The sequence below is a fragment of the Lissotriton vulgaris genome, unplaced genomic scaffold (assembly GCF_964263255.1).
Source record: "Lissotriton vulgaris unplaced genomic scaffold, aLisVul1.2 SCAFFOLD_1363, whole genome shotgun sequence".
Classification (NCBI taxonomy): Eukaryota; Metazoa; Chordata; class Amphibia; order Caudata; family Salamandridae; genus Lissotriton; species Lissotriton vulgaris.
This window is the reverse complement of record NW_028249642.1, coordinates 630,140-657,286: the sequence shown is the minus strand read 5'-3', so window position 1 is coordinate 657,286 and position 27,147 is coordinate 630,140. Positions and strand designations below refer to the sequence as shown.

At 45.2% G+C, this 27,147-nt stretch overlaps 1 protein-coding gene across 1 annotated transcript in view; it reads left to right on the top strand.

Moving 5' to 3' along the window:
* The first annotated feature begins 2,495 nt into the window (after positions 1 to 2,495).
* LOC147663507 (E3 ubiquitin-protein ligase MARCHF5-like) overlaps positions 2,496 to 27,147 on the top strand; it is a 29,156-nt gene continuing 4,504 nt past the window's right edge. The window contains exons 1-2 of the mRNA XM_086950401.1: positions 2,496 to 2,687; positions 2,904 to 3,070. Of these exons, the coding sequence (XP_086806527.1) occupies positions 2,534 to 2,687; positions 2,904 to 3,070 (321 nt within the window). The 5' untranslated portion in view covers positions 2,496 to 2,533. The remainder of the gene's footprint in view (positions 2,688 to 2,903; positions 3,071 to 27,147) is intronic.

Here is a 27,147-nt window from a genome sequence, read left to right as displayed (position 1 = left end):
TTCTCTCTCTTCTTCTCTCTCTCTCTCTTCCTCTCTCTCTCTCCTCTCTCCTCTCTTCCTCTCTTCTCTCTTCTCTCTCTTCTCTCTCTTCTCTCTTCTCTCTCTCTCTCCGTCTCTCTCCTCTCTCTCTTCTCTTCTCTTCTCTCTCTCTAGTTCTACTCTCTTCTCTCCTGCATTCTCTCTCCTCTTCTCTCTCATCTTCTCTCTCTTCCTCTCTTCTCTCTCCTCTCTTCCTCTCTCCTCTCTCTTCTCTCTTCTCTCTCTCTTCTCTCTCCTCTCTCCTCTCTCCTCTCTTCTCTCTCTCTCCTCTCTTCTCTCTCTCTTCTCTCTCTTCTCTCTCCTCTCTCCTCTCTTCTCTCTTCTCTCTCCTCCTCTCCTCTCTTCTCTCTTCTCTCTCCTCTTCTCCTCTCTCTCTCTCTCACTCTCCTCTCTTCCTCTCTTCTCTCTCCTCTCTCCTCTCTCCTCTTTCTTCTCTTTCTCTCTCTTCTCTCTCTCTCCTCTCTCTCTCCTCTCTCTCCTCCTCTCTCTCTCCTCTCTCTCTCCTCCTCTCTCCTTCTCCTCTCATCCTCTCTCCTCTCTTCTCTCTCCTCTCTTCTCTCTACTCTCTCCTCTCTCCTCTCTTCTCTCTCTCTCCTCTCTTCTCTCTACTCTCTCCTCTCTCTCCTCTCTTCTCTCTCTCTTCTCTCTCTCTCTTCTCTCTCTTCTCTCTCTTCTCTCTCTCTCTCCTCCTCTCTCTCTTCTCTCTCTTCTCTTCTCTTCTCTCTCTTCTCTCTCTCTTCTCTCTTGTCTCTTCTTTCTCTTGTCTCTCCTTCTCCTTGTCTCTCTTCTCAGTCTCTTCCCCCCTCATCCATGACAGTGTCAAATGCTGCATCCCATTACACAGTTACCTCTCTCTCTCCTCTCTCTCTCTCCTCCTCTCTCTCCTCTCTCTCTGCTCTCTCTCCTCTCTTCTCTCTCTCTTCTCTCTCTCCCTCCACTCTCTCCCTCTCTCTCCTCTTCCTCTCTTCTCTCTCCTCTCTGCTCTCTCTCTCTCTCTTCTCTCTTCTCTTCTCTCTCCTCTCTCTCCTCTCTCTCTCTCTCTCTCTCTTCTCTCGCTTCTCTCTCTTCTCTCTCTTCTCTCTCTTCTCTCTCTTCTCTCTCTTCTCTCTCTTCTCTCTCTTCTCTCTCTTCTCTCTCTTCTCTCTCTTCTCTCTTCCCCCCTCATCCATGACAGTGTCAAATGCTGCATCCCATAACACAGTTACCATACCACACTTCGGTGGCATCACGTATGGCGTGGTACAGCTTCCAACATTAGGATCAAAACAAAGGCAACCCACTTCCAACCACACATCCTGCAAAGTGTGGTGTGCTAACCATGCAGACAGGTGCTTTAGCGCACCACAGAGGGAAGTAAGTGCTGCATAAATGTTGCAGTACTATACATTTAGAGCCATTCGATCCGGCACAGTTTTTATTTGAGGGCTAGTGCTTGTTTTTCCTCATTTGTGCCTTTCCTGGACGGCTCTTCTGCATACTGGCTTAAAGAGGTTTGATTTCTGGCGTTGAACTAAAAAGGCAATGTTTTGTCAAGCTCCATTAGGAAACTTCTGCAACTGTCACTTGAATTTGTGAAAATCCTCCCTTTCAAATTAGCTCAATGAAGCACATGGGTCATTTGTCTGAATTCTCCAGTGAGTCCAAGAGCAAACTTTATGAGTTCAGGATTACTGGATACTATGTTTATAGTCTGATTCTAGTCCTGCAAATGCACCTTATCCATGTTTAGAGTTAGCAGTTTTTTCTTCAGCCTTGCAGGAAAAAATGTGTTCTAACCAATCACGAAGCGCTATATAGATTAGACATGCGGCGCACCTACTTACTCAACAATTGAAAACACATTTTTGGCCTCTTAGAGGGATATAAAAAGCACTATGCAAATATCAGCATACTAAAGTACAACTGGGGAATGCCGTGGCTTTTAAAAAGAAATAGTCAAGTAGAGGATTGTCTTTCAAAAATGATTTTCTGACCCCTAAACTGGAATAGCAGGTAAATCTCAACACCTTGTTATGCAGCGGAAGAAAAAGGGGAAAGATGCAACATTGTTTTCATGAAACAAATAATGTCCGGAACCATGGAGTTAAACACTAGTGTTGTTAATCATGCTCTACAGGTAATAGTTTTTTCCCTTCAAACTGCAGGTTTACCCCCACAAATTTCAGTTCCTACACTACAGATGCAAAAAAAGTTTTCTCAATTTGTCATACACTGTATTGGTTGAATCTTCTTCTCGTTGCCCTTTAAGCGGAACGTTAGAAGACGTGCACTGGTTTAACTCTCTTGTGAGAAGTGAACTTGTACTTTGAAAGAGTTTGCTGCATTCTTCTACGAACCCCATCATTAAGTTGTGCAGCTAGAGCCGGATCTCTTTGTATTGTTCCTGTGTGTTTGTCAAGAGTATTTAGCTTGGAAAGAGGAGTATGGTACCTCAATGGTCTGTTTTTTCATCTCTATGCTTTAGGTTGTTGGTCACAAGAAAGGTTTAGATGTGATGGAACGTGCTGACCCACTCTTTCTGCTCATGGGCCTTCCCACCATTCCCGTCATGCTGGTGCTAGGCAAGATGATTCGCTGGGAAGATTACGTGCTGCGGATGTGGCATAAATACTCCAGCAAATTGCAGGCTCTCAATGCACTGCTGTTAGGTAAGAATACAATGTACCTGACATGAGGATTCTTGCTCTGGTACAAGTACCAGATACCTGTGCTTGTAAAGCACCACTTCACCCTATCAGCTTTGTAGAGGTCTGTTTTAGAATTATGCTTCATAAATCATATCTGATACATCATAAAATCTAAATTTTGAAATTCTCTTTTCTCTCTTCTTACTAGTTTAATTTCTTCATTAATTTCTCCATTAGGCATTGGCCGTCCTTTAACGCACCTGCCTTTGGAGTCCTACCCACAGAGTGACCACTTGTCAGTTTCACGCACTCTTTGTGGAGCACTTGTCTTCCCATCTATCGCCAACCTGGTGGGCCGAGTGATGTTTCGTGGTGTGAACTCCAGCCTGCAGCGAACTATCCTGGTGAGTGTGACCAGCTTGTTGTGTTGCCTGATGGTTTTGCTGTTTGTAGGTCTGCTTTCATGTGTCTGGGGAATGGTTCCCCCAAAACCCTTGGAACTTAGGACAAGTGGTGCGCCTCCTTGTCAATGTGATAGAGGGGCAGTTGTATTATTACCTGATACTGTTTTGAGAAGTCGTTCATTTAAGTAGGGCATTTGTAAGGTGGCATTCATTATGGGGAAGAAGGGGTTGTATCCTTAATTCAACAATGTGGTGGTGAGCTGTCCTTCATACATGGTATCATTGGTATGATGTTTCTGTGTTTGTGCGACCACTGCCTTCCTTGTTTCTAGGTCAGGCCTACCCGACACAAAGACTTTAGGCTCACCCGCTGCTTACTAGTGGCTGGCTTTATTATCGCTCTCATTTGCTGGCTTCTTAGTTGATTCCTTAGGTTTTTGTACCAAGGACAAATAGTGTACTTTGTACGAATGAGCAGTGTGCTTGATTTGCTTCACCTTTTGGAAGTGTAGCACATTTCTCTTTCTCTGACCTGCACCATCAGGCTGTTTTTGGCCTGTGTTTTATGTTTTATGTTGAGCCCTTGGAATGCCTGCTTAAGTAGGCAGTATTTCACAATGTGTTGCCTGTCACGCAGGAAAGATCATGCAATGCACGTCACATATATGGAGAGCCATTTCTGTATCTGGGTAGTGTTACTGTAATGTTCCTTATAGGACTGAAGTCTGCTGACATTTGCACCCGTGTCCATTGCCACATTAGCACGTTTGCATTTTCGAAGGAATGGTTATTTTTCCACAAGACCATCTCTGTTCTGGTCTTCGTCACTGTGACTTGTGACACCATGAGGAGTACAGTTCTGGACTTTGTGTACAAGACTTTTGCTTATTCAACATCTGTGTGTTTGACAGGCTTTATGTTGATCTGTCTGTTTAGATGAATGGTGCTGTACTGACCTTCTTATGGTCTGTGACTGGCATTCCCTCTGTGCTACTTTGAAGCAATCTGCTTCAAGATTGTCAACAGCATCTTTGCCTCAACCATGCCAGAGAATCTAATAGCAAATCTAGTGCAAACATCTCGGTCATATCTAACATCAGTCTCTCTCATGTCGAGCAGGGCAAACGCATTTAGATTCCAGTAAACACAATCTGCCTCATTCTATTGATATTTAAATTGCGACATATTTACAAAATAAAATAGTTATATACAATGAAGGTAAGGAGGGTAGTATATTAATGAAATAAGATAGGTTACAGTGCAGATAATTTGTGAGTTGCCATAAAGACAGTGCTGTTGGACACAGGAAGATAAAAATGAGTTGAATATAAAATGTTACCCCAACTTGGGCACCAAGCTTTAGCAGGACTGGCCAGAAAAGTGCAATGAAAGTTACTTGAACTTAGAAGAAGTTTCAGGTCTGCAAGATTTGTGTGACCTGCAAGGCGCTTAACACAAGCCCATAACCTTTAATTGTAGCTAAGCAGAAACTTGGGAACCACGCTTTAACAGGCTCAGCCACATAAATGCACTGAAAGTTACTGGAACTTAGAAGAACTTTCAGGTCTGCAAGATTTGTGTGATCTGCAAGACTCTTCACACAAGCCCATAACCTTTAATTGTAGCTCAGCAGAAGAAGAGTGAGAAGTAGGAGTATTTCCTGGTTACCAGGGGCGGTTCCTCCGTTGTGCCGGAGGAGCGTTGCACCACTAATCAAAATGCCCCCAGATGAAAAATAAGATGGTAATAAACATTATTACCATTTTATTTTTCATTAACTCCGCACACCCGCGTCCCGAGCAGCGCTAGGATGGGGCAGGATGTTGCTTAGTGGCAGGAGCAGAGAGGAGGGATTGTGGGGCACTTTAAGTTTAAAGTGTGCATGTTTCTTTGTCTTGCGACGGCTAGCCAGGCGTGTGCACTTGAAACCTCTCAACCCAGCTGTCTTGGAAAGCTGGGTTGGGAGCAAGCACAGCCCCCCAGTGCCCTTTGAAGCACTGAGGGAGCCTGCTCTGTCCAATCCTGGTGCTTGAGAGTAGCACCAGGATTGGTTAGGGGAGGTGGCTGGGCCTAGGCTGAGGAAAGAAGAGCACCGGTACCCAAGCGAGGACCTACAGCAAGGTAAGTGACTTTTATTTTCTTTTTTATGTATTGTATTTGAGAATGAATGCCCTAAATCACCGACATGCATTACATTACCATTTTAAAGTTAAACATTTTTAATTTTAAAACGATAATTTAATGCATGTCTGCATGAATTTAGTTAATGTAGTTTAGCCCGTGTATGCACCCATCACCCATTTGCCCATCCACCACTCTGCATAGCTGACCGCAGCCACTGCTGGTTTGAATAAAATTCTAATATTGCTTTCAGAAAGCATAAAGGAAAACTTTACCTTTCTGAAAAATTCTAAGGTTGTTTAAAAGAAAAAACCTTCAGTTCATTTGTCCTTCTGGGGAGTCGTCTCATCAGGGAAATAGTCTTGAAGGAGAGAAGGCCCGGATAACAAGAATTCATTAGTTTGTATGCTTTGTACTTCAAGACCCAAGAGTAAGACCTGACAAAAGGTTTGTTTTTATGATTTGATGATTAAGATGTGGCAGCCCGCTAACATGTCTTTTGGCAGTGTAGAATATGGGCAAAAACTTGATTTAGTGTAACATGATTGGCCGAAATAGCTAACAAGCAGTATATCTTGTTTCCTGGTCAAAATCACCCGACAGCGCAGGATGTCTGGTGGCAAAAGCTCGATTGGAAGCTTGTCAAGATCATACAGTGGACTTGAAACCCTCCTACTGCTTAGTATTAGTTGGCTTTATTATCGCTCTCATTTGCTTGCTTCTTTATTCAATGGCTTTCCTTGTCCATCTTGGATATGCCACTCCCCTGGAGCATAGCCTACTTTCTATCACTGCTCATTTTTAGGAACAGCTTTTTAGGTCTCGCACCTGCAATACAGGGCGAAAGCCCTGTCGCAGGGAGACCTATTACTGTCGGCTCTGCTTACAAGGAGCCAAAAGGGAGACGGGAGACGAGAGATGGGCACGCGCAGCATGCCGGAATCGGATCAGGTCGCGTGCATGAACACGCGCTCCGATTTCGGCATGCTGTTCACACACACACACACACACACAGGCGTGCGCACACACACAGGCACACACTCACACACACACACATCCCCGGGAACCCCCCCCCCCCCACTCACGGGGCTCTTTCCGTGTGTCCCTCTCCCTCCGCAGCGGGTCAGTCTCGGCAGCAGGCTCCAATTCAGACTCGGAACTCAGCGTGTCTTCTCCGGCGATCCTCAGCTTGCGCCGGGACAGCCGATGTGCACGCTCACGGCGACAGCGTCTCGTGCGCTCCCACCGCGCTTTCAGTATTGCGCCCGGCGATCCTCAGCTTGTTATGTCCTTGTTTTTAAATGCAGATGATCCTTTCTCGGCCGCGCAGCTTTACTGCCGCGCGGCCAATGCTTGTTTCTCGTGCAGCGACGGGCACAAGCGCGCTCCCAGAAGCAGGTCAATTGTGTTGCCAGCAGTGTGTCCGGGTTGCTGGGGGCCTCGGTGGGTGATACGGGGGCAGAGGGAAAGGGAGATTACACGCAGACAACTGACGAGCCGGTTGGGTGGGGGCGAGCAAGGAAAGTCCACCAATGGGAGCTTCATAAATTAGATCGAAGTTGGAGACTGTAGCTCAGTAGACTGAACATCTGCCCAGGCCTGTGTAGTGTTCTGTGTAGTGTTCTGGTCACACAGGTTAGAATCTCAGGCAGAAGCTAGTCGCTCTTAATGGCGATACATTTAGTTTCATTTGTAAAGAAATCGTGCATGCTGAAAAGCATTTAAAATCATTCTTGTGTCTATAGATTGTATAGTTGTGTGAGGCTGTAGATACAAGTCAATAAAATATGCACAGCGCTACAAAGTGAGACAGCAATTGCAGTAAGCGCTATATGAAAAGAGCATGTTACATTGGTGGACAGATGGGCTGACTCTGACGAAAGGAAACGGTGCTCCCAATCTACTACTGAAATGAACGCAGCCTCTGCCAACTCCCGGGGAATTCTGCCTCAATTAGCCAGGGATCCCTGTCCACGCGCCGTCCTCGTATGAGGTGCACAGACGGGCTGCCGGGGGGGATAGACCGAGGTTGGTGCGACCAAAGCTTATTAGCTGCAGTCACACCTGATCCCGTGCAGAGAGAGGCCCGTCGGAGCTCCGAGCACAAACCGAGGCCGGGACTGCGCCTGAGCCCGCCCGCGAGGCAGGCACCAATTTCATGGGCGAATATTCTCATAAAAAATAATAAGATGACATTCTATTCAACACTAGCAAGGGGAAGGCTGCGTATAAATCTCTGAAGGGATTACTTGCATGGCAAGGAATCCAGTGTACATTCAGCCCTTGGTCTCTATAGCTGTAAGGATGGGGTCGTGTCCATTCAGTGTGTGGCCTCTCTGCTGGAAAGATGAGGCCACCCTTGCTCCGTGCACAATCAGTTACTAGCCTCTGCATACAGTGTGCAAGGCCTTTAAGTCCTTGGCCTTTGTTGAATATAATGCCCTATGCATTTTTTTTGTATTCTTTGAGTCCGTTGTCCACTCCTGCCGCAAACTATGCTTCTGCATCCTCTGTTGTTCTTGTGTCTGTTTACGCACAGGCGCATCTGTCTGTATGTGTACGCTTGGTTGCACGTGTATTTTATTTGTTATTTCACAACCCAGTGTTCAAATCATCCCTTCACACGTTTGCTCCCATTTAGAGTGCACGATTCAACCCCCATTCACACGCAATCGCATTCGTACGTTTATCACTTGATCTGTGAAAGTGATAGTCTGCGGAAGCTACAGTTTAAGTGGCCAGGTGCAGGCAGAACAGGATCATAATAGGTTCCCAGTCCCATTTCCAACTTGCTGTGACAAGTCACACTTTTAGTCGAAATGTAGGGAAACCACAGAACGGGTCTTCAGCTAGTCAGGCATCCTTATATGTTTGAGAATCATTTCAGTCAGCTCAGTTCTGGGGGAATATTGTCCTGAATATTACTTTCATAATGGGGACATCCTAAAGACATGAGTGTATTGTCCACTGTAACCGGAGGAGGGATTCATAGTGCCTTGATATTAAGAACCTTCATTGAACCCACTGCTATTTGGGAATGAATGTACCTGTGCTACGCCAGGGTTGCACCAGAAATTGCTTGAATTATCCAGGTGGTTTTTCACGTCTGAGACATAAGGGATTAGAACCTCCCCTGATGCTGTCCACCCTCACACACTGCACCCTCACACACACTGCACCCTCACACACACTGCACCCTCACACACACACACACTCTGCACCCTCACACACACACACTTCACCCTCACACACACTGCACCCTCACACACACATTGCACCCTCACACACACATTGCACCCTCACACACACACACTGCACCCTCACACACACACTGCACCCTCACACACACACACACCCTCACACACCCTCACACACTGTACCCTCACACACACTGTACCCTCACACACACTGCACCCTCACACACACTGCACCCTCACACACACTGCACCCTCACACACACTGCACCCTCACACACACTGCACCCTCACACACACTGAACCCTCACACACACTGAACCCTCACACACCGCACACCCACACTGCACCCACACACACACACACACACACACACACTCTGCACCCTCACACACACACTCTGCACCCTCGCACACTCTGCACCCTCGCACACTCTGCACCCTCGCACACTCTGCACCCTCGCACACTCTGCACCCTCGCACACTCGGCACCCTCACACACACTGCACCCTCACACACACTGCACCCTCACACACAGCTTATCTGTTATTTTCTTCATTCATTGGAAAGTTTGCTCCCTTTAAGATCTGAACACAGCTGCCTGATCCTGTTTATGGCTGATAGATCATGTCTGTAGCCACACTGCACCCTCACACACACCGCACCCTCACACACCGCACCCTCACACACCGCACCCTCACACACCGCACCCTCACACACCGCACCCTCACACACCGCACCCTCACACACCGCACCCTCACACACCGCCCCCACGCACACACCGCCCCCACGCACACACCGCCCCCACGCACGCTGCACCCTCCACCCTCACACACACTGCACCCTCACACACACTGCACCCTCACACACACTGCACCCTCACACACACACTGCACCCTCACACACACACTGCACCCTCACACACACTGTACCCTCACACACTCTGCACCCTCACACACTCTGCACCCTCACACACTCTGCACCCTCACACACACTGCACCCTCACACACACTGCACCCTCACACACACTGCACCCTCACACACACTGCACCCTCACACACACTGCACCCTCACACTCTGCACCCTCACACACTCTGCAATGGAACATACACTCCAAATACCACTCAGTGCCACATAATTATATGCAACATAATTACACTCTACTGAATACAACATACACTCCCATATTACCACTCAGTGCTACATAATTACACGCCACATAATTACACTCTTCTCAATGCAACTTAAATACACTCCACATAATACCACTCCGTGCCATATAATTGCACACCTCATACTTACATTCTACTCAATGCAACGTAAATACACTTCATCTATCTATCTATCTATCTGTCTATCTATCGCACTCACTCTATCTATCGCATCACCACAGCATCACTCAGCACCAGAACATCCCTATGTGCTACCACAGCATCACTGAATGCCACTGCATCACTCGTCGCCACCACAACATCACTCTGCGCCACCACAGCATCAATATGTGCAACCATTCAACAACAACTGGTTCAAATATGTTCTCTCAATGTTTCAAGCTTTATTACAAATGTCACAAAAAGATGTTAATATTTCACTTCTGTTCTAGGATTTCTGTCACAATTAAATACAATGAATATAATCTTCACAAACGTTATTTACAAAAGCTATTGCCATTATAAATTACAATGACTTTTATTTAAGTATTAATTCTTAAAAATATTAAGCCATTTTTATTTGTAATATCAATACATCTAAGTCACGTAAATACAACACATATTGCTTTACAAATGCTATAGATGTCACATTTGCGAAAGTTAAAACTATTAGCATTGTAAATGACAAAGCTATTAATTTCGCTATTTTCAAAACCAACACATAAATAAAAAATTTGTCATTTACAGTACCAATAGCTCAAACTTTCCTAATGCGAGACCTATTGCATTGCAAATGCTTGTTTCTTTTTCCAGCAGTCTACGCTGTGTGCTTGTTTGACTACTTCGTGCTCCATGTTGTGGTTTCTCGTCTGTCTGCTCCCACCCCCAGTGCAGCGCACTTGTTTCTTTTTGCTTAAGCACTTCACAAGTGTTTGCCTTTTTCAAACGTGTTTTTTAAAATGTTCTGATCAAAGGAGTGTCTGCAAGATTAGGAGCTTGCATGGGTTCTGACACACACACGTGTGAAATGAAGTGATCGCCATCTTTTTATTATTTTGACTATGCTACACGGCGTACCAGCGCTTTTACAGCACTGTCAGAAGCAACTGGCATAGCCAAAACGCCCCAAACGTGAGACCTACTGGCCTGATCTAATTTATTGGTCTCTTGGGCTGGTTGAGTCTCTTTGAGTTCAGGCTATTGTCTTTGGGTGGTGGGTATTCCCAGTCCAGGGCGGTCTCTAATTGGGAGGGAGCAGAGGGGCGAGTGACCAGTCTTTCGATCTGTCACTATTTTTGCACAAGTGTAGTTGTTGGGTTGTGGGTTGTACCTGAGGCAAACCTTATTAACATGGCGGGTCTTGGCACTTGTAACCTGTATATAGAGTGGTCCTGAGTCCTCTTTGTACAGGGATCCACAGCAGGCATGGGGTTTGGATGTTGCTTCATTCCACTACAACTGTGAGTGTAAATCAAAAGTCTTTGAGTTGTATTTGTTTCACCTCCGTTTCCCTGCCTCTCATGGCTGTTTCCCTATTTTCGTTGTCTGTTTCCATGTCTCCCCCTCTGTGTTTCACCTGTCTACTTTCCCCCATCTGTAAGTGAACCCTTGCCTTCTGTCTCCCTTTTCCCTTTATATCCGTGTTTCACAATTTCTAGATCTGTCCCCATATTCCTTATCCCCAGTCAGAGTGGAAATTCAAGGCTTATCACTCCAAAATCTCCCTTTGAGGCTTTCTGAAAGTAGTCTTGCATAGAAGCACCCTCCACCTCTTGCTTCCCTTTCACATATGTTACCAACTTGCGTGATGCTGAGATGCAGCAGTCATCATTCTGAAATCTGAGAAAGGAGGGGAGAAAACAAAGGATACAGAGTGATATAGAGAAGCATGAAGCTATATTTTTAAAGTTACAGAAGGGTCTAGTTTAATTGTAGAAATAAAAAAGTAAAGCATGACGGACCATTTTTAGGATACTGGTCTCTTTGTCTTTCAGGAAACTCATATGGAAGAAGTAGGTCAAATTGGGCAGTTGAATGACAATAATCAACAATCAATCCACTTTATTTTGTTTCGATAAAACCTAAAAGTGCACAGTGCAAAAGCTTTATATATACATATAATCATAGTAAATGCACATCACAGCTTATAACAGGGTACATATATAAAACAATTGTAATCATAATACATCGATTGTCAAAAAGCTGACACAAAACTAAGACAAAAGACAAAGGAACAAAAACCTCAGAAAGGTCCTTAGGAGTGGACTCTTAAGAGTCCGCTATGTCACCCGGATTACCTGTATTATTTTCTAGTATGGGCAGCTCAAGAATACTCACTGGGATAGATGAAATAAAAATGTGCACTACAAATGTTGAGAGAATACAATTCTAAAACACGAAAAACTAAATGGATGACATCATACGGATGCGTTTCTCTCAGCACTTCTTGCTCTAAGATTCTTTCCTTTATTCAGCAGTATGCAATCAAAGTGCAGCAGCACAGATAAAACCATTATTATCATGGTAATGAATAAATACAGTTAAGCATAAACACATCATTAAATCCATATAATAAGTATAAAACAATACCACAATAAGCATTTCTATTGATTAATTGTTTACACCACAAGGAAACAAGGCAGTGATTCTTTTCATGTGATTTTGCCTAGTTCTCCACATAGCCAGCAAAAACCATGAAACTGTGAACAACATCACGGTCGACAAGACCTGGTGGGTGAGATCACACTTTAGGATTCTCAGGGCTTCTCTACATGTCCTGCTCCCAAGGCTACGAGACAATGGTCGGATATACAAATTCCTAGGGCCTTGGTATACAGGACAAAAGAATGAAACATGCTCTACTGTTTCACTTTCTGAGAGGCAGAGGGCACACTGGTGGGAAGAGGACCTCGAATCAGCCCCCCATCTGGCTTTAAAAGGAAGGAAGGAGTAGAGACCCCTACCTGAACTGCAGATAAAGTTTCCGATCGGCTACAGGCTAAATATCATCCAGGAAACGCTCCAGCCCATAACTGTCTTTCAGTTGGATGAAGGACAGAGTTAAAGTTCCTGCTTGTGACTGAGCATGCAACAGATTTATATGAATTCTTAATTTGGACCTTCGATATTTCACTGCGAGCTGCGGGGGCATCCCAAAGTTGCCTAAGCCCAATGTTTGTGAGTGTAACCCTGACATATTTAAGCCATGGAATATCTTTTGCACCCTTACTACATAGGATCTGCTGGAAGCCTGACTGATAGGTAGCGAGCTCTGGAGTAGACCAGAGCCTCTTCAAATGTAATGGGGGCTTTGAGCCTACCACATCAGTCAGGTTTTTTTTGCTCCTTATCTAGCCTTAAGGGAATGAACGGGATACTAATGGGAAGCCCTGACAGCTCTCACAAAAAACGATTTTCAACAAGCCCAAGGGAAGACGCATCCCTGTGCCCCCAAAGCTCTGCTCCATAAAGAGCTGAGCCAAATGCTTGGTGATTGAAAACTTGTAGTGCAGGGGAAATTGGGCGAAAGGGCGAACAAGCTTGCACTTTTATGATCCCCCCCCCCCCCGCCCCAGCCTTAACCTGCTCCTAGTTATATGCGGGTGCCAATTAAAGTGCTCATTAAGGGTTATTTTTAAATACTCAAACGTGCGAACACGCTCCAAATGGGACTCTGTAAGGACCGGGTTAGGCCGTGTAGTGCTGCGGGGATTGAGTACCATAAATTTAGTTTTGGTGATATTTATGTCTAAGCCTCTACTGGTACAGAAAGTATTGAATCTGGCCAAAATCTTCTCTAGGCCCATAGGAGACTTCGATATAAGCAACGTATAAACTGCAGATATCAGGTCTGGTGTTCTGATGTTTGCAAGGGACAGGGCATCTGAACTGCCACAGTCCACAAAAACTGCTAGATCATTTATATTATGGTAAAAGAGGATAGGGGCTAGGACACAGACCTTGTTCACCCCCCTTTGGACAGGAAAAGGCTCAGTCAATTCACCCATCGAACCACATTTCACTTAGGAAAAGTTATTATCATGTAGGCGCTTAATCATATTCAACAGGTATTGTGGTGCCCACAGTCCATCAGGACCTGCAAAAGCCTGGGGCGGGGAACTAAATCGCAAGCAGATCTAAGATCTACAAATGCTATGTAAAGCTGTCCTTGCCTTAATAAAACAAATTTCCAGTAAAGCAACCGGAAATAGAGCACTCGGTCCAGCGTGCTGTACCGTTCTCTAAACCCTGCCTGCAAGGGTGTAAGGATCTGAGACTCTTACATCCACTCTAGAAGCCTATTCAAAAGAACCCTTGCAAAAAGTTTTGGGGTGCAGTCAATTAGGCTAATAGGCCTATTATTAACTGGAGTATTGTGGGCTCCCTTCTTGAAAATGAGAACTATCTCCGCTCCAAGCCATGTTGAAGGTGTGGGAGCTCCTCTCATTATGGCACTGAAGATCAGACAAAAGTAGGCCCTTCACACGTCCGGTTTACCAAGAAAAAGATCTTCTGGAGCCCTTTCCAAACCCGGAGCTTTCTGGGGAACACTTTTGTTAATTGCCATAATGATTTCTTGGGCTGTGACAACTAGGCATTCAGAGGAATTGCTTATAATGGCACATGGGCCAAATCAGTGCTAGTCGCTAGGGTGACATTACTGCAGGAAGTAAGGGACTCTGCAGCAGATTTCAAGCTAGAATCTTGAAAGGAATGCAAACTTGCAAAATGGACAACCCAGGTTGCCATCGGTCTATGATTTTCAATCGGGAGATTTCCATCCACAGATCCAGTAGCGATTATGCTCCCGAAGGAGCGCGAGTCCCTCCTTGCCGCTACCAACAGGCTGGTCCACTTCATCTGTTTCCATTCTCTCTTGGCATCTCTTGTGCAGCCTTTGTAGATTAACTGAGTCTCCCTTATCATAGAATGGTCCTGCTGTTTTATGGGCACTATCAGCGCTATTCTTTCAAATTTGCGCCGCTGGTTGTACTTGGTGGGTGTTTGAGCTTCCTGCTCAAATGGTAAGGTTCTACATAGAAAAATACACGTAATTTGCCAAACAATTGCAAATATGAATCTGTAAGACTTGCCCATATTCCCAGTTCTTGCTGGCACTGGTTTAACAATACCAAGAGATCATCAATTCTCCTAGTAACACATCGGCAAATATTACCAATGGCATCTTCTGATGTTAAAATAGTACTCCAAGGCAGCCTACTCCTACTGGATGACAAAACCAATCTGCCATCAAGGGTGCCATTGGGCTTAGTACATGCTGTTGACATTATCATCTTCAGGTCTAATGATAAGGCATTGTGGTCACTATCAATGCGAGGGATCACAGTCATGTCTATTAAAGCAGCCAATAGCCTAACATCCAATAGGATATAATCCAAAATGCTCGACCCCTGCGGGCGATTGTATCTGAAAGAGTCCTACCATTACAAGCCCTAAGGCCCTGGCTTAGCAAAAACACGCTTAGTTGAACTGTCAAGGGAGACCATATAACTGCTGGTAAATTTGGCATTTGAGGTATAGCCCACACCTGATCTCCCTCTATAGAGTGAAGCCTAAAATTAGCATCTAGGGGCTCAAACTGGCAGTTGAGGTCCCCTGCTACAATTTTTATTATCTCATTTGGGAGTGAACCTAAGTATGCAATTAGCAAGGTGATCTGATCGACTTAGGTTTTCCACCTCTCGGCCTGTAGTATATATTCTAGACATGACAAGGGATAAAACGAGGCAATGAAAGACTAATACCAAGAATGTCCGGTGAGCCCAGTTTAACTTCTTTAATGACCGCACACAATGCAGTTTTACCCAGATTGTTCCCCTGGAGGGCCTACCTCTCCCTGAAGAGATTGGCACCTCATTGTAAGATGCAAACACCTGTCGGTAAAGGGGCGTAGTAGACCATGTTTCCTGGAACAGCCATATGTCATACAAATCAATACAATCATACCACTCCGGTGTTGCAAGTTTAGAAGATAGTCCTGCAACGTTCCAGGATGCCAATTTGAGGTAGGTAGCGGGAGGCACATGTATAGCAGCAGCAAAGTGGCTGTGGCAGCAGGGGAGGCACGTTGGTCTACCTCCCGGTCACCAAGTTAGTCAACATCTGCCAAAGCTTCAAATCTGTTATGAACTGGAATGACAAAGAATGAAGGTGGCAATACCATGTAAGGAACAGCTAAACCCTTGGAGGGATTGGGTGTAAGCAAACCTGGTTTATAAAAGTAACCCAAGGTGAGTGGCAAAATGCTGCTAGCAGCCAAGTGACTCCCTTCTTGTCCAAAAAGGAGTTGTTTAACCAGGGAAGGTGATTTAAAATTAATTATTACACAGTCACCTTGTCGGTTCACAGGGCCAATCCAACCCACTGTTCTTGTCAGCAAAATTGTGCTCCTCAACTGGAGGGCGAAGTTCCTGGTTCAGGTTAACTTGTGCAGAGATTTATTCAAAAGGTCTTTATGAAAGTACTAAACTTGTGACTTGTGTCCTAAAACCCCAGTTCTATTTCTAACTTTGCTAATGCCTGTTGGTTGACCTTGCAGGATCTTTTGGCAGGAACACCACAGCAGGAGCCACATCCTCCGAGCTACCCTGATTGCTGCCCCTCTTTGGCATGTAGTAGGCTTTGTTTAATCATTTAACTGTGCCTCTGTTAACTAACAGGATGGTGCTTCCAGGGCATTCCAAAAGTGCTTACATATTGGCCCGCTAGATTTACACTGGACATTGTTTTATCCCCATACAGCAACACTAGGATTTCTGAACAAGCTTTCTAGTGCTATTGATTTCATTCTTCAATTATTTTAATGATGTATACCTTATCAAAGAAACAACTGTGATAACTATTGTTTTGTGTCCGAGTCCAAATCTCCCACCAATTCTTAAAGTAAGTTACCGCTGGAGAGCCAAAGAAACTTACGATGTTTGCTAAACTTTGCGAGCGCATGTATCCAGGACTTAGAGGCAGTTAAGCGTACCAACAATACCAAACATTAATGCTCCCTAGAACACCCAGTCTTCCCATATCGGAACAAAGGCTAGAGATGGATGTTAGCAAATAAGTCATGTAAAATCGTCATTGTTCAAACTGAAACATTCCCTTTGAAGAAGTGGCTATTTAATTACACACTAAAACTAGCACACTCTAAAGTATGTGTGGAGGAGAAAACCAGGACCTGGCACACCGCGCCTTTCCTGGGCTGAGATCTGAGTCGAATTAGTTTGGAGTTAGTAAATGACAAAGTATTGTTTGGCAAGGGCAACAGTTATGTGTGGTTGGAGTGGGTACGTTCATTTTCAGCTCCCCAGCCTCACTGTCGTGTTCTTTGGGACGTTTGTAGTGCTGTTGTCATTTGAAGGGTAAGAAATAAAAGAAAACAATTTTGCCATAGACGCAAGTAAAGGAAAATGTATTTTCTCTATGACCGTATCTTAACTTTCCTCTACACTGAATGGTTTATACTTAACAGGGTAACAGATCTATTGTTAGTCAATTGCATGGATTATTTACTGCCAGCACACATCTTCAAGTTATTCAGCAAGATTTCTGTGTGGTTGAAGACTAACTTCCCAGGTCTCAAGCTAGTTCAGGTTTACCAATTATAGGTAGGGCTACAGAACTGCTCTCCTTTGCAGGCAAAGAAAGAGAGGGGGGGGCTAGAAAATACAGAAAGGAGTCCCGGTTAGGTGAAAGAGATCTGAAAATTGGTATCTGTGCAGAGAGAGACTACTGCAATCAATTATGTTTCCTGAATTGGCGAATAGGGGACTGGGACTCTGGGAGGTGAAGGGTTCAAAATTCATACTTGGTATTCCAGTTCAGAAAGAAAGAACAGAAATGGGCACATTTGGAGTGTTTTCTGGATTCAGAGAGATAAAACAGGAAAGGTGCTGCCGTACAACGTGCACAGGGAGACTCGACTGGAGAATTCCCTTATGTGAGGACTGAAGTATAAATGCCTCAGTGGGTATGCCTGAACATTGTAGTTTCTTCTGCTGCAATCCTACAATTACATTACCAACTTGAAAAGAGAGGGTGAATGGGCACACCCCCTTTTGTACGGGTACAACATTGCACCAGGGTTGTATGTGCAAAACCTGTACAATCGGCTCCTGGTGAACCTGCAGAAAGAATTGAAGGATAATGGATTCAAGCGGCAGAAGATTTGTATTAACGTTTTGGACCATAGTTGAAGACACACAGCCTAACTAACCTTTGATGGGTAGTTGGTCAGAGCAGATTTAGGGATGGACTTCGTGAAGGGTCATATAGAAGGAGTATATCCTTCTTGGCTCAAAAAACCTTGGTTTGATAGAGATGAACCACTCATGCCTTCTAACTATCTTTTGATGGATTTTAATATGGTAAAAGGTGGATCGGTATTTCCATCATTGTCACTCTGATGAATGTCACTACCCTATGCACGCTTCCTATATGCTCTGCAGCCTTTTGTTATCTGAAATAGTTTCTTTCATAGCTAAAATTACTCTAAAGGTTGAAATACTTCTAGAGTGTATAGTTGGGGCTGCTTCGAACAAATGGACTCTTAGTGATGGTATCACAGTGTATTTTAGTCGGTGCTGCTATTGTTAATGGATTGTCATTAAACACTATTTTACTGGTAATTTACTCCTCTGGCAAACTTGTGAAAACTGATCTATATTTATAGGATTAAGAAAATATGTATCCTGTGGATTTGAAGAAATTGCCAGATCAGGTGCACACATTTGAAAAATCTTGTCGAAACGTGCCTTTCTTGTAATTATTCTCCATTTATGTGGCCCCTAGAATCGGGTAAAACGGCTCCGCTCGATTATTGTAATGGCACTGCACTTCAGGATGTAGATTTATAGCTAAAATCTAAATGACTGCTAGAGTTGGAATGGAGAGAGAGCCGGAAGCAAGGTATCTAAGACATGTTTCCAGGCTTCCGTGTGCAGCCAGACTGGATTCTAGGAAATAAACGGAATAGTAATCATGTCCCTCCCGTGGATTTTTTGCTAGTGGAGATGATGACAGTGTACATTTTCCCTGCTAAACCCAACCGAACGGGACCAGGCCAGCCTTTCAGTAAGGTTTTCAGCGGCTATGCATCCCTTATTCTCTCCTTGAAAGTTTGCTGATCTGGGGGCTTCTTCTGCATACTTTGTTCTCTCAAGAATTACACTACCTTTTTCGTATGTCATGGATCCTGCCAGCCTCTCTGTTATGTCATGGATGACATCCCAGCCCTTCAGTAAATTACTGTTTTAACCACCTAGGACTTACCTGTGCTTTGACCTCTGTCCAAGCAAGGTCCTTTCGGCCATGGCTCCTGTGTTCGCCATCGCTCCTTTCCTGCCTCTGTGTGTGTGTGTGTCTCTCTCTCTCTCTCTCACTTAGGTTTGTCTGTTTTCGCCATTTCATTGTTTACCTCTACCACTTTTCTTATTTTTGTTCACTCTGCCCAAATCTGTTCTGCCACTCAATTGCCTCTCTTTGTCAATAATTTTTGACACTGTCCTTTCAGCAATTTCATTGCAATCATTCGATGTTTGTGCCCTTTTCTCTGTCCTCTTAATTTCATTGTCATCTGCTTCTTATTTGTGCCTTTCTTTCTGCGTTATTTGTCTGACCAATGTTTTAGACTATCTGATATTTTGACCTCTTTTCTGCTATTTTCATTCATCTTGTCTGCTGTTTCCTGTTCTTTGTGCTCCCCTGTGCCGCTCCTTACCTCCTCCACATGCTCTTCCTGCTCCTCACCTATTTCCTGCAACCCTGCACTCACTCCCCCCCCCCACCCCTCCCCCCCCCCGCCTGCACTCCCAAGACCTACTTAATGGCGGTCACAAAACGCTTAAGTAGACTAGTCTGCACCTACACAAATACAATTCGGAACTAGTCTCTGCACTAGACTCTTATACAGACCACCAGGACCCTGCGCCAACTTCTCCAGTGACATCACAGACTTCATTGCCCCCCTCTTTATAGACTCTAGCACCTACATCCTCCTAGAAAGCCTAAACTTTCACATGGAAGACTGCACTAACCCAAACTCAATCACCTCCTGGAAAATCTCAGGAACCTTGGTCTCGCCCAGAACTTCATTGGAACCACCAACGCCACCGGACACCTACTCGGCCTGATTATCTTCAACAACATCACGATCGACAAGACTCAGCTATCATCAGGACGGACAGTGGACTCATTCTTGTCTTGAGTCGCTGGAGGCCTACCACTTCTGGCCCTACCCACTGCTGCTGGAATGAAATCCTAGAGATGGAGTGGGCTTCCGCCCTCTCTGCGCGCCAACCCAAACCCACCAGCTGCCTGACGAAATGCATTGAGAACTTAGACTGTATCACTGCAGGCACCTGACTCCTTGTCCCCGCCAAGTACTGCAAAACAGGAAGAACACAAACACAAGCTAGCTGGTACACAGAAGAACTCAAGCTGGTTAAAAACACTTTAAGTTCCAGCTTTTGGATGGTTTCCTTACTTAAACTCTGAAAAGCTGTGAGGAAGTCTAGAAGACTATAGGTGTTGGCAGTTTATTTGAATCTGAAATTAAACAACCTTTTTGTTTGCCATTTAATGTCTGCTTTTTAAAAATCATATACACACACACACACACTGTAGACTTTCATAAACTCTGTGTATTTTTATTTCTAGGTTGTATCTAGTATTTGGCACATTGCTCAGTGCTATTCTTACAATGTATTGAAGGGAAAATATTTCTCTTTGTATTTTTGTATTCACATGGAGTGTTCGGGTGTGGATTCTGATATCCGGGACGCCATTACCCACTTAGTTTTTATGACTAAAATAACGTTTGTCAGCTGGTCGTGTGGAATTTAAAAATTGAAAGTGGTCCTTTCTTGTGCCATGCTATTACACTGAACAAGGAGCAGCTAAACAGCGTCTCTTAATTCTTACATTATGTTACAGTTGTTCCAGTTCCAGCTTTTGGATGTTTTCCTTACTCCATACCTGAAAAGCCCGAGGAACTCTAGTAGACGAAACGTGTTGGCTGTTTATTCTGATTGGACATCAAACAACCTTTTTGTTCAGCATTTAATGTCTGATGATTTAAACCCATTTTAGATATGCTTTCATAAAATCTGTTTATTTCTGATATCTAGTTTGTGTCTATGGCACATTCGTTAAAGTCATTCTTACAATGTATTGAAGGGAAAATATTTTTCTTTGTATTTCAAAATTATGCTCTGTATCCATAACTACACTGAATCTTTGCAAGACATATTGTAATACATCTGAATATTATTGTAGCTATATAGGAGATTGAAACTACAGGTTTGCTCCAGACAATTAAGAGTTGTCCTGTTCTCTTACCTACTTCACCTGAAGGTACATGGCAGTTGAAATTTTTAACTATTTGGTCAGTCGTGCTACTCGCAACTTTACAGACTCTAGCTAGCCTAGTTGACAAGACTTCTAGTGTTCTTTAACTTGATGATATGAACAGTTATTGGTTAGCATTCTCATACTTTTTTTTAAATTACTTTATCAGCTTTTAGGTGAACATACAGCATTGTCGCAGGATATTCATAGCCATTCTACATGTGCCATAGTAACATCATCTAGTGAACGTTAACATAACAAAGCCAAGGGATACATTGATACCTTGTGAGCAGTAAAGCATCAAGACAAGCGTGAGGTACTCACCACATCATACATTTGTATTATCACTAGGCTAACACATTTCAATATGGTTCATCCGCAGCTAGGCCCTGTTCACATCTACCACTCAATGACCCAGTATTACACTTTATTTTCAGAGTCTGCGTCACTGTATGCCAATAAATATTCCCGGAGTGGGGCCCAAATGTCCCTGGGCTTGGACGAGGTTGGGAGTTCTTCTGCATATGTTTCTAATTGGTCCCTGCAGTACACCATGTCTTTCAACCACTTGTTCGCTTTGGGGCACCTTCTGCTGTCCCAGGTAAACAGTGTGCGTCTCTTTGCCATAAGTAGGGCCACTTGCACAAATCTGGCCATCACCCCTTTAAGCTGAGGAGCATGTCCCAGAAGGCACAACAATGGGGTATTGGACAGTGTGGAGCCCGTCATATCCTTTAGCGCAGAGAGTACCTTGTCCCAGTATGCGTAAACCGTCCTACAGTGCCACGCCAAATGTATGAACCCAGCCGGCTCGGTGCCGCATCTTTTACACCCTCCTGTAGCCCTGAGCCCTATCCTCCATAATCTATAAGGAGTATGGTATGTTTGATGTAAGAATTTTAGGTGTATAATTCGAAGATTACTATTAGGAGTTAGTCTCCCTGTCACAGAGCATATGTGCACCCACTCCTCCTCCGTGAGAGGGGTGTCTAACTCACTGTTCCACTTAAGTAAACTGGTGTCAGTTCCGAGCAGTGTGTCTTTTTGCACAGCCTTGTATATCTTGGAGATGAGCTTTGCCTTCGTAGGAGCTGTAATTATCAGCTGTAAAGCAGCTAGTGTCTCCGGCTCTTCCAGAAAGCTAGTGTAATGATCCTTAACTGCCCGCCTCAGCCTATAGCATGTAAACTGAAACCGTGGTGTAGGATTGCAAATATAAGAGAGATCCTCCCCTGTAATGTACGTGCCCTCAGGGTACAAGTCAGTTAGATGTGTGATACCCGCCTCTCTAAGAGTCTGTACAGAGCCCCTGTCCTGGGCCACCGACAGTGCTGCGTGTCCCTCGATGGGTAGTGCAGGAGCGTATAGTAGAGGTTTTTGTACTCGCCGGCCGATCGCCTGCCAGGCTGCCTTCGTAACGTCAACCGTGTTGATCTCCCCCTTCGGAGCTTGTGTGTGTGCGTTATGATACCTCTCAACGGTGTAGGATGTGTGTCGCCTTCCTCCACCGCAACATGTGGAATAAAGTCATGCAGTTTATACCAGTAGTAGGCGTACTGAGCCTGACAGCAAAGATAGTATAAATACAAGTCCGGTGCTTTGAAACCCCCTTTCTCATAGGGCAGGTACAGAGTGCACCAGCTTATTCTCGGTTGCTTGGCGCCCCATACCAGCCGTAAAAGCTGAGTTTGGACAGTTTGGAAAAAATGTTTTGTTAGTGGAACTGGGACATTGCAAAACGGGTATAAAAATCTAGGTAGTACCACCATCTTTATTATGGCGATCCGATCTGCCAAGGACAAAGGTAATCTCAGCCATTTATCTACGTGCGTGACTAGTGTAGCGTAAGCTGCGCCGTAGTTTTCTGTGATGACAACTCCTGGGTCTCTATGCACCCATATTCCTAAGTGTTTGACTGGGTCCGCGGACCAGACCATTGGGTATTCAACCACTGGAGGTGTAGTGATCGCGGTGAGTGGGAAGATGACGGACTTGTCCCAGTTGATGTTGAGTCCAGAATATAAGCTAAATTTGACATATTCTCGAAGGACAGGAGACAAGTACTGATTCGGCTCACGGACATACAGGACCATATCGTCAGCGTCCATGGAGATCCCTACCGGCCTGTTATTAAGTGCCGCTGCCCTGTGTATCTGCCTGATTTTACACGCCAGAGGTTCTATAACGATGGCAAATAAGAGTTGGGACAGCGGGCAGCCCTGTCGCGTGCTGTGCTCTATGTCAAACGGCTCAGAGGTATCTCCTCCAATACGCACTCTCGCCGTGGGGTCGGTGTACAGTAATGTAATCCAGTGTACAAACATTGGGGGAACCCTATTCTGCTCAGTATATGCAGCATATAGCGCCATTCTATTGAATCAAACGCCTTTGCGGCGTCCAGCAGGACTGCCACCGCTGGTAAATCTGGGTTGAGGACATGCATCATAGCAAATATAGTTCGTAAATTTAGGGATGTAGACCTATCCGGAATGACCCCATCCTGATCTGGGAGAGCCAGCAACGGCATCAAGGGCTGTAGTTTTGTGGCCAAAATTTTCGCCAGTATCTTTGCATCTAGGTTGATAAGAGACAAAGGCCGATATTATTCGCATCTCTCAGGGGGTTTATCTTTTTTCAATAATGTGAAAATCATTGCTTGCCGCAAGGAAGTGGGTAGATGGCCCGTTTCATACGCCTCTGCATACATAGCCAGAAGGTGCGGAGCCAGGAGATCAGCATGCGCCTTGTAAAATTCTGCAGTTAGACCATCCGGTCCAGGAGCGTTCCCTTTTGGGAGTGTCTTTATAGCGTCTGTCACGTCCTCAACACTTAGCGGGAGGCTAAGATACGTCCTGTGCACGTCAGACAACCACGCGCAGGCGACGTCATCCAATTAGGACTGTAACGCCTGGGCGTCCGTTTTGCCGCTAGAGGTGTAAAGCCTTGCGTAGAATTGCCTAAATTGTTCCATTTTATCCGTTGGGGCATAATGTTCCTGTCCACTGACATCAACAATCCGCTCTATTGGGGGTTGAGCAGCCCTACATTGTAGTCTACTAGCCAGTGTCCTACCCGGGCGGTTGCCCTCACCATAGCGCCTGGCTACATGCCGTTTTGATATATATTTCATCTCTGTCTCCGCAAGATTGTTGTATTCATCTACGTGTTCGTGTATACTTGCTAACACGCCTTTAGTGGGTGCATTATCATATTGGGCTTCGAGGTCCCCAAGCTTCTTCTCTAGCGTACGTAACCTACCACGTATCTCTCTTAATATCCCTGCCGACGTGCTTATGCATGTGCCCCTTAACGTGACCTTGAAGGCCTCCCACAAAATCTCCTTGCTGTCCACCGTCCCCACATTATTCTCAAAGTACTGCACTATAGCCGTTCTAAGTGTCTCAGCGTATATTGGGTCTAAAAGCGCCTCTGCCCTGAATCGCCATGTAAAAGGTTTCTGAGGGTTCTGATGTCACCTCCCGCGAAAATCTCTACCGCTCAAACTTGGCTTAAGCACTTAACTGCACTCAATGTCCAACCGACCATCGTGGATTCAGCAAAATCTTTAGGCATAACACTTGACGCCAATTTCAACATGCAGCAGCATATCAGCAAGGCAACTAAGGGAGCGAACTTCCAAATAAATACCCTGAGGAAACTTAAACCCTTCCTCCCAACCAAAGACTTCCAAACTGCATTTCAAGCACTAGTCATCCCTCGCATAGACTACGCAGCATCGCCCTCTGCGGACTCCCCCTAACTACAACTGCACCCCTAAGAGCTTCGCTAAATGCGGCAGCGAGACTCATAACTGGTTCTAAAAAACACTCACATATTTCCGCTGACTTTAAATCCCTGAACTGGCTGCCTTTTGAAGCCAGAATACATCTGAAAATTGCCTGCATGACGCACAAGGCTGTACACCTGAACTCACCCGGCTACCTCACTCAGAAACTGACCATTTCTGGCGGCTCCAGAACCACTAGAAGCACAAACAATCTTCTGCTGAAGCGCCTTCTCAGGAATGGCGCCCAGGATCTGGAACTCACTCCCTCCTGAAACCAGGCTCAACTCCTCCACTCTTCTTTTTAAGAAAGAAGTAAAAGCTTTCCTCATGGCTAAATACACTTGAACTATTACTTTGGACTTAGACTCTGCGCCGATCTGTATTACGTGTTTGATCTCTTTGCTTATTTGTATTACTTGTTTTATCAACTTACCTCATTGTCTATGCTCCCTCTTATTTGATGTCCCTACCCTACCACTCACTTATTACCTACAAATACGCTATGCCCAAATGCCTGTTATGCACTCTCCTGTTCTTACCCCTTCTCCTTGTGAAGCACTCTGATATCTGCAAAGATCTTGTTCGCGCTATATAAAACTTTCAAAATAAATAAATAAAATAGAACGGTCAGTGTGAGCGGAACTGGATTATGGTCTGATAATGTCCGTGGAAGATTGCAGACGTCCATCACCCACTCATTTTCTCCTTCACTCAACAGCCAGTAATCTAATCTAGACCAACCATTTGTCGCCTGCGTTATGTGCGTGCCCGCTAAGACCCTCACGTGCCTATGTCTCCAAGCATCTACTAATCCAAATTCCAGCATTCCATCTTTGATGCAGCTAGCAACCTTGACCATCCTGGCTCCCTGTCGATTAGATTTATCTAGTGTGGGGTTTAAGTGTGTGTTTAGATCTCCCCCCCCCCATATGATTGCTGTGTCAGGCCAAGTATGTAACGTTCCAAACATTTGCAAGTAATCAGCTGTATAATCCACCACTGGCCCATAAAAATGTATTATTGTCACTAATGTATTGCCCAGCTTGCCAAGTACCATCGCCCAGCGTCCTTCTTGGTCAGTACTAGAATCCAGCAATGTGAAAATCAGGCCTCGTTTGATTAAGATCAGGACCCCCCTCGCATATGAGGAGTAGGAGGACGCTAGTCTATAGGACGCCCACTTTCTGGCTACTTTATCCTCCGTCGTCTTGGTCCGGTGAGTTTCCTGTAACAGCGCTATTGTGGCGTTGTGTCGGTCTAGCTGCGCCAATACCTGTCTGATTTTCTGTGGTGTGTTTAGCCCTCACACGTTCCACGTGATGATTTTATAAGAGGTCCCTGTCATGTGTGTCTTGCAGGTGTGGCGTAGTACCTAGTGCTTAGTCTAGTTAGTAAGTGCATCAATCCATATCGACAATACATTGCATTACTGTGAGAATCATGCATCCTTGGCCTATACAAAACAGAAACCACCCCCCACCCCCTCCCACTTCAGCATACCCCAATCGCTAAAGACATACCCCCCAGTTAACTCCCATAACATCATCAACTGAAGTAAACATAATGCCCATTGGGGATCACCCATTGGGGGTCGCGGCGGCTACATCACTCCCAAAGCTCGTAGGGAGGGCATCCATCGATGTATCATAATGTCCACCAACCCTGCGGACCCCAGCATATACGCATCCTCAATTTACTTATTGTGTAGAAGTATTGCTATCATCTTTCTGCAGTACCTGTCAGTATATGACCACCTTAACCTGCACCCAGACATATAATACATCCTAACACATCAACAGTTCAGTAGGGCCCCCTCTTACTGTTCATTCATCAATGTCCGATGTAGGAGATGAGTTGGAGCGTTGTCGTTGGTGTCGCAGTTGTCGGGCGTGTTCCATGGCCTGTTTTGGGCTGCTGAATATTTTACCAGTTTCCAGTGTCCCAACTCGCAGACGTGCGGGGTATAGCATGGCATAAGGGATTTGTTCCTTTTGGAGCAGCTTCTTGACATTTTGAAATTCTTTACGGGCAGCTTGAACAGTGGCCGTGAAATCTGGGTAAAGTGATAACGCATTACCTTGATATGTGATCGAGCCCTTCTGCCTGGTGACGTGTAGCATCGTGTCTCGGTCCCTGAAGTGGAGTAGTCGGGCTATTAAAGGCCTCGGCGGGGTCCCTGGTGGTGGTTGTGCTGCGATGGATCTGTGCGCTCGTTCAACGGCGAACAGTGGGGAGAGCTCATCCTTACCTCAGATTTCCTGAAGCATTGCCTCGATGTAGTCTTCCAGTCTACCCACGTTTGTGGATTCTGGCAGTCCTAGGACGCGGATGTTGTTGCGGCGGGACCTCGCTTCAATGTCCTCGTTCTTTGCCTGTATGACTGCCAGTAGTTTGGTGATATCCGTCGTCTTTTCTGCAACTTGTTGTAGCCCGTCCTCCGCATCCGTTATTTGCTGTTCTGCCT